Genomic DNA, 10,839 nt, shown 5'->3' with positions numbered 1-10,839 from the left:
CTTACCAGGCAAGGACACCTCATAGCCACTAGAGTTAAACTTAAGGATTAGTGTGCAGATACTTGCCACCAGATCACTTTCGTAATTGAAGCAGAAATCGCCAACCATTGCTGTCATCTCTACAGGGTTTCCTTGGAGTAAAACTGGTTGGTTGCACTGCTGTACTTCATATTTACCACCAGGCAGCATGAGCGCTCTAGTAAAGAAACGTTCTTGGAACAGCCTCTCAGGCTGAAACAGCCATGCCCAGAGGCAAAAATCAGGCAAACCAGAACCACCCACTGAATATGCATTAGTGAAATGTTCTCTCCTTGTGAGCCACTCAACTGCAGTACCTAAGCACCCTCCTCCCAGTCATCCGTCAGTAATTCATCCCCTGATTCCACTAGATGCCCAGCGACTTAAGAGGCTGGGCTTTGCACAGGTGGCTGAGTCCCCTTCATGATTGTCACACCAATCTCCAGAGGAGATAAAACCAGCAACATATAGGTTTGACAGCCTTCGGAATCCTCTTCTCTCCTCTAACAATAGCAAACCACACTCTCAAAGGAGAGGAACATCCTTCTATGACTACAAAGTTTTCCCATGACAGGCTTCTGCAACTCTGGAGGACAGCATGGGTTTCTAACGACATTAATTCACATCATGCAGCCATTACTGTGAGCAGATGTGTGGGAAGAGGCATTATTTACTTAAACATAATCCTCTGTTGTCTCAGGAGGCCGAGGCGGGCAGATCACCTGAGGTCAGGAGTTCAAGACCAGCCTGGCCAACACGGTGAAACCCCATCTCTACTAAAAATACATAATTAGCCGGGCGTGGTGGCATGCACCTGTAATCCTAGCTACTCAGGAGTCTGAGGCAGGAGAATTGCTTGAAACCCAGAGGCAGGGGTTGCAGTGAGCCAAGAGCGTGCCATTGCACTCCAGTCTGGGCAAAAAGGAGTGGTACTCTGCTTCAAAATAATAATAATAATCCTCTGTTGTCAATGTGGTATCATTTGTGCAGCTAGGAAATTCTCTTTAGAAGAATTTCTAACACAGAACATCTGACTGTAGTTAGGGAGGAAGCTGTCTGGACCAACACACACTTGCAGTCCAACCAGAAGCCATTGCTATAGTTCAGCTTATTCAGAAAGAGATAGCACCCCCCACACCCCCCCCCCCCCAAAAAAAAAAAAAAAGAGAGAGAGAGAAAAAATGGGGCAGCCTGAGATAGGGTTCTTCCTTATCAGAGTATGAAGTAATGTTTATTCCTGGGAGAGCAGAGTCAACTTAAGTAATGTCTGAAGAATACTATGAGCTAGGACAGACAGCAGTGTCAAGGAAATAGAACTAGGCAAGGTTCTGCCTGGATGGAACCCTCAGCCGAGTGAGGAAGATGGGCATTAAATAAGTAGTTGGGCACATTGTAAGGGGCTCAAAAGAAGAATTATATGGGGTACCGGTCGAGTGACAAAGATGGGCATTAAATAAGCACTTGGGCACATTGTAAGGGGTTCAAAAGAAGAATTTTATGGGGTACTGGCTTTTGTAGCCATGGGCTCTAACTTGAGCCAGGGGCTCAGGAGAGGCTGCCTCTCTGAGAAGTGCTTAAGCAGAGACTTAAAGGGTAAGAATTGAGTAGACCATAAAAAGGGCTGGGGGCTAGAGGGGGTTGATGTTTGGGAAGGGGAAGTAGGACCTGCATGGGACATGTTCCAAGCAGAGTCCCAGAGATGTAAGAGTGCTGCACAGCTGGGAAAAAGGGAACCCCAAAGAACTGGACCACACACACAAGTGTGACCATGACTTCACTATGATTTTCCTAAGTAATATTTATAACATTTTTTCTATGAAAAAATCAGATACCAATTTCAAGCAATGGAGGCAATGTTGAATGAGAAGTATGGCATCTCTGGACCATCTGCTTCTCCTGAGCATTTCACCTTTCAGGTTAAATTAATCATCTTATATCCGGGAAATGAACATGCAAATTTCACCACCTCTCAGTCTAATTTATTCATGGAGGCTGTAGTTCTTCCAGAATGTCCTCCTTAGAGCAATTTCTAGCCCCTTCTGGGCTAAAGGGAATAAAAATGATTACTACTTGTCTGGGTTTGAAACAATGCTGTCCTCAAGGAAAACTGATGATGAAACAGTCTTCCGTATCATGAGGTTAATGACAGTTTTCCAGAGGCCTAAAACTCAGGGGTCCTTAAGCAGATTTCCTTATCCTTGGAGAAAAGTATGTGGTACTGCAGACATACCACATCAAAAGAACTACACTTCTTAGTTCTTGCCTTCTGTTTCTTCCCCTCCACATTTAGTTTTGAGATTTAGTCCCCTATCCTTTCATTGAATCAATTATTTTTCCTCCTTTAAGACCTCTCTGCATATGCTACAACCTGAAATTCCCTACAAAATGACCTAAAATCATGTAATTTCAGGCCTTCCTTTAAAAAAAATGACATCACCTACTCAGGCAAAAATATATTAAACAGATAAATTATATTTTTCAAATTTAGAATGAGCCCTTGCTCTTAAAATTTAAAAAAGTCTGTGATTTCAGAGAGATGCCTCAACATAGTATTCTTCCTTATGAATGCTTAAACCACTGACTTTGATGGAAAGCAAGAGTAGTATTCTAAAGTGCTATGACTAGTGCCTTTTGTTGGTCTCTCTCTCTGTATTTCTAATCCTACCCAGCTGAAACAGCTGACCTAACTATCCTTGATAAAAATAAATTCTCCCTCTAAACATGGTGGTAGTGACCTTGATAAGGACTCAGGACAGGTGTCCCACAACACTAAGAGAGTGATGGGAGTGAGTGAATTCTGGAGGCCTCAGACATCTTCATCATCAACTTTATTTTACTATTAAAATTTGACTTTAGAGGAATTAAGCTGATCACATATTGCTCTGTCAAAAGGAGAATGAGATGCTACTTTACATTTACTAGGATGGCTATAATAGGATGTAGATTAATCAGACACTTTATGTGTTGCTGTTGGGAATATAACATGGTACAGCTGTTGTGAAAAACAGTTTGGAGGTCTCTCAAAAACCTAAGCCTAGAGTTACCAGATAACCCTGCAATTCCACTTCTAGGTATAGATCCAAAATAATTGAAACGGGTACACAAACAAATGCATGTACAAGCATGTTTAGAGCACTACTACTCACAATAACCAAAAGGAAATGTCTTTTTGGTTATTGTGTCCATTGATGGATGAATAAACAAAATGTCATCAATATCCATCAACTGATGTTCATCAATGTCCATAAATGGATGAATAAACAAAATGTGGTATATACCTAAATGGAATGTTATTACATAAAGATGAATAAAGGACTGATACATACTACAACATGGATAAGCCTTCAAAATGTACACTAAGTGAAAGAAGCCAGACACAACAGCTAACATATTGTACAATTCTACTTGTATGAAATATCCAAAATAAATGGATCCATATAGAATGCAGATTGGTAGTTGCTAGGAGCTGCGGGGAGAGGGAGGGAAGGGGAGCAACCGCTTAGTGGGTGATATGGTTTGGCTGTGTCTCCACCCAAATCTCATCTTGAATTGTAGCTCCCATAATTCCCATGTGTTGTGGGAGGGACCCAGTGGGAGATAACTGAATCATGGGGATGGTTCCCCCATATTGTTCTCATGGTAGTGAATAAGTCTCATGAGATTTGATGGCTTTATAAGAGGAAATCCCTTTCACTTGTCTCTCATTCTCTCTTCTCTGCCGCCGTGTAAGACATGCCTTTTGTCTTCCATCATGATTATGAAGCCTCCCCAGCCAAGTGGAACTGTGAGTCCATTAAACCTCTTTTTCTTTATAAATTACTCAGTCTCGGGGTCTTTATCAGCAGCATGAAAACAGACTAATACAGTGGACAAGGGGTTTTACTTTGGAGTGACAGAAATGTTTTGGAACTAGATAGGGATGGTGACTGCACAACACCGAATGTGCTAAATGCCACTAAATTGTTCACATTAAAATGGTTACTTTTAAGTTATGTGAATTGAGCTTCAATAAGTTATTTTTAAAAAATAAAAAACATACTGCCTTGGGAAGAACCTTGATAAGTACAAAATTTTATTGCTGAAGAGAGCCAGATGAATCAGTTGATTTACATGCCTTATTTCTGTAGGTAAGGAAATTAAATTCCCTAAAAATGATATAATTTGCCCATGGCCTTTCCCAAAGTCAAGAGCACAGCAAATGTCTTCTAGTTGTTTGCTTTGCTTTCCTTGTCTGTGAGCCTTTATATTAGGAGGAAACATAATTGAGCTTTTTTTCTTTTTAAATCAATCTGTAAATGCCTTTTTCTCTTGGAGAAAATACAGAGGATAATTTTTAAACATCCTCTTCAGACTCAAGAATATGAATTAACCATGCATTCCACTGGTACATCTGGGACCCAGTGAGACAATGACTAATTCATGTAAACAATTGTAATTTTTCACTGCCAACTCTTGTTTACCTGATAGAGATGCATGGGTAATCCTCCTTGATAGAGAAAAAAAATCTAATTATCTCCATTTGGTTTTAGAATGTCTTGTGGTCCAGATAATGTCAAGGCATTTACTTCAAGCAAACAAATTAAATAAAGCCAGTTTGCAATGCTCTTAATCTACCTTCCCTCCCACAGGGTCCTTCTCTGTTTTTTCCTCTCTCATCTTCTGCATCTCCTATCCCCATCCTGAAATCTAGCAAGCTGTAGTGACAGACCTTAAGAGTATCACAGGCTTCCTTTCTAAATAATGTTCCCTTCCCTGGATTTTCTTTTCCTTTTCCATTTCTGTATCTCCAGTTGTTCAAACATATACAGGAATATGGATTTTACTAAGTCCTTTAATTATAAAAACATTATAAAATTAAAACATTATAATTACACAGCAACATTATTAATATGAAAAGATATGGCTTTAATTAAGAAATTTTTTTTTGTCAAAGGAGTTTGTTTTTCCATGAGGCAAAATTTAATACCTAGTATGATTTAATCAACTGGCAATTCCTTTTGCAAAATATCCTTTTAATGAGTAATTTCTTAAATCTATTTGAAGGCATCTTCACACCAGATCAGAGGTAATATAATAAAAGCTATTCACATTCTCACTGGAATGTTACTTTTTAATATGGTAACTATGGGATCTCAGAAGATGTACAGCAGAGCCTCCATATAGCACAGAAAAAAGACAAGAAACTAACTAGTTGGCACTCGCCTAGTTATGGACTATGCGAGTTCATATGGAGTATGAATGTTGGTGTCCCTGCCATTAATATGCAGAAACCTCATCCTTGTTATGTTGATATTTGGAGGTGGGGTCATTGGGAGATAATAGGTCATGAAGGTAGAGTCATACCCTCATGATAGGATTTGTGTCCTTACAAGCAGAGACATGAGACAGATGATTTCTCTCTCCCCCATTTGAGGGTAGGGCAAGAAGGCAGTCATCTGCAAATAAGGAAGGGAGTTCTCATCAAGAACTGGACGATGCTGGCACCCAGATATCAAATTTCCAGTCACCAGAACTGGGAGACAGAAATACAGTGTTGTTTAAGTCACCCAGTTTATGGCATTTTTGTATAGCAGTCCAAATGAAGACCTGTCTTTTGATACTTTAAAAACAACGTCTTCTTGGACATCAGTATGCTAAATCTCTAAGAGCCACTATATCGTGTTTTCATCAGTTGTCCCCGAGAAAGTATATTCTGGCCTTACGAAGAATCAAAAGACTAGAAAAGAAAACAAATTTCTTAAAGGAGCAGAAAAGCTCTTTGCATCTTAGTTGTCTTCCCACTAAATAACAAGCCAAATTCTTTTAAGAACAAAGAGTTGAAGGTTTACCTTTCTTTCTTAATCATTGCCAAATGCATGACATTTCTCAAGCATTCTCTTCACAGAAGATATTCTCTTGCCAGAAAATTCTGCAAGACATGCCAGAAGAGAAACATCTGCTTTCCACATTTAGGACCTCTTCAGCTGGTTTTGCAACAGAAACCTCAATCTAAGGTCAAATCATTGTAATAACACAGTCTCCAGCACAGGTGATGTGGTTGCAATGTGAAATGAATTGGTAGAAAACAGAAGTGAACCAGTGTGGCCTCAAATAAAATGTCAAATTTCCACAAGCAAAATCCTACTAATAAAAAAACTAGGAACAATTTGAGTAGCTGAAAATAATCTGCAAACATTTTGCTTTGCTCTTCTACAACTGACAAGGTCTGTGGAAAGAATGATTTCTGCCCTGCGTGGCAACAAAGAAAGCCATTTCCAATTCAGTCTGTAAGGAAAAAGGAAATAAACAACTTCAGCAAATATTTATCGGGCACCACATTAGTTTGTGAGGGCTGCCAAACAGAATACAAAATACCACAGACCGGATGGCTTAAACAACAGAAATTTATTTTCTCACAGTCCCGGAGGCTGGAAGTCTGAGATCTAGGTTTTGGCAGGGTTGGTTTCTGAGATCGCTCTCTTTGGCTTGTAGATGGCAGTTTTCTTTCTATGTTTTCCCATGGTCTTCCTTCTGTGTATGTCTGTCTTAATCTCTAATTATAAGGACACAATTCATACTGGATTAGTGCCCACTCTACTAGCCTCATTTTAACTTAATTATTTATGTAAAGGCCCTATCTCCAAACTTGGTCATATTCTGAGGTACTGGGGGGTTAAGGATCTCAACACATGAATTTGGGGGACACAATTCAGCCTATAACAAATACATATGCAGTGTCAGGCACTGTGTGCAAACCAATTAGCATAGAAAAATCAAAGGAAGTTCTTAACTGTTTCATTTTTTTCTACAGAAACACAAATCTGAAAAGAAATGAAGAACCATCTTTGCCTTAGGATGTGGCAAATGGAGCTTTGGGACTGATGCATATTCAAAAGAAGGATCTCCTGCCCTAGCAACACAGCAAGACCCCATTTCTACAAAATAGAAAAAAAAGAGCCAGGTGTGGTGGTGAATGCCTATAGTCCCAGCTACTCGGGAGGCTGAGATGGGAGGACAGCTTGAGCCTAGGAGATCAAGGCTGCGGTGACCCATGATTGTGCCACTACACCCCAGCCTGGGCGACAGTGTGAGATCTTGTCTCAAAAAAAGAGAAGGTGCTCTTTGCCTGTTGTGAAAGAGACCTTCCATAGATAGCTTATCCAATGAACACTGGTGCTCATGCACATGTGTGTGTACTGGCATTTCCAGTTTGGTTAACATGGTATCTGCCTCGTGACCAGTCCATTACTTAGTGATGTGATCACATTTCTGTTGGTTCTTCTTTCAGACACAGCCCCAGGGCCTCATTCTGGCAGCCAAAGTCAGGTCCCTGGTTTGTCGTCTCCAACAGTCCCACTCTGTGAGATCCTGGTTAATTTGGTTTGTACTTGGCAAAAAAAAAAAAAAAAAAAAAAAAAAAAAAAAACCTACCAAAAAACTACAAAAAATGTGCCAAGAATGTCTCCCTTATTTATGAAATGCAATATACTTTCTTAGTGAAAAATGGGTTCTCTTCTAACTTGCTATTCAGAAGGGACATAATGGTTTTGCATACTCATAACTTCTCTTTCTAATCTTTCTGGAAATCTAAGATGCTAAATGTTCTTGGCTCTCAACTGAGTCCTTTCTATCTTTAGGCACCATTCAATGTCCATAGCTTTTTCATCGGACAACTCTCATTTTACATCCTCTTAGTGTGTTACCATAATTTTTAATTCTATAAGGAGGATCTCACTCATTTCTCAACTATCCATTGTCCCAACAATTATTTTTACTTGAATAAAGTATATAATATTTTCCTTTGATTAAGTATATCAGAATATCATTGTGTGTTTAAGTGTTAAGACACTGAGGACAGCACCACTCAGGAAAAAGTGAGGTGTCTATGGAGCTAGCCTTGCAGAGTTAATCTGCTCTTAACTAGTGGTGGCCATAGACTAAAGTGTCCATGCACAAGGCAAGCCAAGCTCTACTTCTGAAGTCTGAGACTTCAGCTCTCCATAGCTAGAAGATGCCATGAAACAGAAACAAGCCATTGATCTGCCCATAGTAGGTGATTCTGTATAAATGAGAACAGGAACAGAATTCAGGTGACACGATACCAGAATTGAGGACTAGACAAGCAGGGAGGGATGCTGCATTAGTCCATTTTCACGCTACTATAAAGAACTGACCAAGGCTGAGTAATTTCTAAAGGAAAGAGGTCTAATTGACTCACAATTCTGCATTGCTGGGGAGGCCCCAAGAAACTTACCATCATTGCAGAAAGGGAAGCAAAACACGTCTTTCTTCACATAATGGCAGGAAGAAGTGCTGAGCAAAAGGGAAAAAGTCCCTTATGAAACCATCAGATATCCTGAGAACTCACTCACTATCATGAGAACAGCATGGAGGTAACCACCCCAATGATTCAATTACCTCCCACCAGGTCCCTCCTACTATGATTTAAGATGAAATTTGAGTTGGGACACAGCCAAACCATATCAGATGTTAACCCATCCAAGCACAGTGCACAGGAAATACCACTCTTTGGAATGTGGAAATCATTGAACTAAGCAGTGGAAGCTAGTACATGGAAACATGAGTTGTTTAGGCAACTCAGATACAATGTCATGAGGAAAGCAAAGGAAGGGAGAGCTGAGGCTGGCACAGAAGACAGTGGGAAGACAGAAGGTTACATAGGATTAGTTTGGCCCTGTTGAAAAGTCATGGAGATCCAGGAAGAGATGGCTGGAGAAGGAAACTTAAGCGCTGAAAAGAAAAAAGAAGAAAGCTGGACTACAGTAAGGCAAGGCCCTAAAGGATGAGAAGGGAGATTAAGAAGTGATCACAAGTTTCTTGATCAAGGAAAGGGTTGTCAGCCCAGGATTTCCCAACGTGCCTGGGAGCAATGTCTTCCAAGATAAAGATGTCACCTGCAGAACTAGTCTTCAGTGTCCTGAAGGACCTATTCTCGAAGAACTCAACAATATCACTTCCATTCTGCCCTCTGTGTATCTGCAGCTAACATTTCTCCACATTGCGTCCATCCTCAGGTTTTTCCCACCAACTCGGCTTGCTAACAGAGTACCCAAGTTTCTCATTCCTTCTATTTAATCTGTCTCTTTTTATCCAGGTAAATGCTTGTACTATCTAGGTAATAGCCACAAATGCCATTTCACACCTTACTAAAACATTACATTTATGTCACCCTATTCAGTTTCCAACTTATTTGATTCTCTTTCTCTGGGGACTAATTTATATAGAGATACCTTTAATGACAAAACTTTCCAAACTATTTTCTGATTCATTCTTTTCGACTAAGAATTACCAGTTATCTCTTATGTCTCATTTCTTCTTCCTATCACCTCTGTTCATGTTCACAGTAACAGGCTTCGTACTTTTATCTGAGCCCTTTTTAAAAAATTCCTCTCTCAAGCTTCTCTACTTTTAGTCTTCTAAATCAAGTTAATGAATTGTCTGCTATCTCAGGCCCTCTGACACCTGATCCCCTGAGTAGAAGCCTTTTGTTCTTGTATCTTACACAGTGATTCACTGCAGAGATACCTCTCTGAGCCTGGGATTTCATGACACTGAAAACATAGAACAAGCTTTATAAATGGCAGCCATATTTCATCTACACATGGAAGCTGCTCACCTACCTCAGGGGAAGGTTTCAGAAACAGATGGTCTGCTTTGGAGACTACATACACTCAGAATTTCTTATTTGGAATTACATTTTACATGAATAAAAAATACAGCAAATCATCTAAAGCTCTAAAAATGTATGCAGAGACCTCTATAAATATCAGACATGTTGTTTGCAGCACAATTTATTATCTGGTCATAGTATTTGGGCACATTATTAGGTACCGATTTAACACCATGTAACCTCTCTTGACACAGAGCAACCCAAAAAGAAAACTTCAAAATGTGCAACAGCAATAAATATCAAGCTTTCTGATCTAAAATGTATAAATATAAAATATCAGTCATTTCTGGAAACATCTTAAGAAAATCCGGCAACCACATGTCCGTGAGTAGGTGTCTGATGTTGACGGTGCTTACATTCACAACATATCACCTCAGATCCAACACAATTATTTTTATGTCTTTTACCAACACATGTTTGCATATCTAGGAAAGAAAAAATTGGTTTTACTATATGTTTGATTTTATCATAATGTTTACCATATGATTTTCTTTAGGGAGGGAGTATAGATTTCTTAATTTTAAATTGTTCCTGATTTTTAAAATATTTCCAATCAGAACAAATACAATCACATTTATTAATTTCTTTTTTTTTTTTTGAGACGGAGTCTCGCTCTATGGCCCAGGCTGGAGTGCAGTGGCCGGATCTCAGCTCACTGCAAGCTCCGCCTCCTGGGTTTACGCCATTCTCCTGCCTCAGCCTCCCGAGTAGCTGGGACTACAGGCGCCCGCCACCTCGCCCGGCTAGTTTTTTGTAATTTGTTTTTTAGTAGAGACGGGGTTTCACCGTGTTAGCCAGGATGGTCTCGATCTCCTGACCTTGTGATCCACCCGTCCCAAAGTGCTGGGATTACAGGCTTGAGCCACCGCGCCCGGCCACATTTATTAATTTCAACAAAAACAAAAATATTTACAGGGGTTGCCAAATAATTTTCATTTTAAGTAAATTCTAATTTCAATATAATGTTCTCTGATGTTGCAGCCACACAACTGCCAAAAAATTAGGAAAAAAAAGACGTAGTCAAATGTTTCTTTTGGACTATGCAAAAGTAATCAAGAAATATGATCGTAGTTTTCATACAATTGCTATGAAAAAACTAATTTGGCCATATCAAGCAGAAAGAATTCATGCAACATTTTTAAATGCCGTTT

General features: G+C 39.7%; 1 protein-coding gene and 1 long non-coding RNA gene across 3 annotated transcripts in view; both read right to left on the bottom strand.

Moving 5' to 3' along the window:
- Positions 1-2,827: 2,827 nt before the first annotated feature.
- On the bottom strand, positions 2,828-8,308 carry LOC115900432. Its single transcript, XR_004060102.1, has 2 exons — positions 8,252-8,308; positions 2,828-6,550 (listed from the first exon to the last, which is right to left on the bottom strand). It is a non-coding gene; the product is annotated as an uncharacterized LOC115900432 (long non-coding RNA).
- A 1,485-nt stretch (positions 8,309-9,793) lies between these two features.
- STAMBPL1 (STAM binding protein like 1) overlaps positions 9,794-10,839 on the bottom strand; it is a 44,391-nt gene continuing 43,345 nt past the window's right edge. For both annotated transcript variants that reach the window (XM_010379609.2, XM_010379610.2), the window contains exon 11: positions 9,794-10,113. In XM_010379609.2, the coding sequence (XP_010377911.2) occupies positions 10,057-10,113 (57 nt within the window). In that variant the 3' untranslated portion in view covers positions 9,794-10,056. The remainder of the gene's footprint in view (positions 10,114-10,839) is intronic.

The sequence above is a fragment of the Rhinopithecus roxellana genome, chromosome 11 (genome assembly GCF_007565055.1).
Source record: "Rhinopithecus roxellana isolate Shanxi Qingling chromosome 11, ASM756505v1, whole genome shotgun sequence".
Taxonomy (NCBI): domain Eukaryota; kingdom Metazoa; phylum Chordata; class Mammalia; order Primates; family Cercopithecidae; genus Rhinopithecus; species Rhinopithecus roxellana.
Note: the sequence above shows the minus strand (reverse complement) of the source record. Positions and strands in the feature narration are given on the sequence as shown.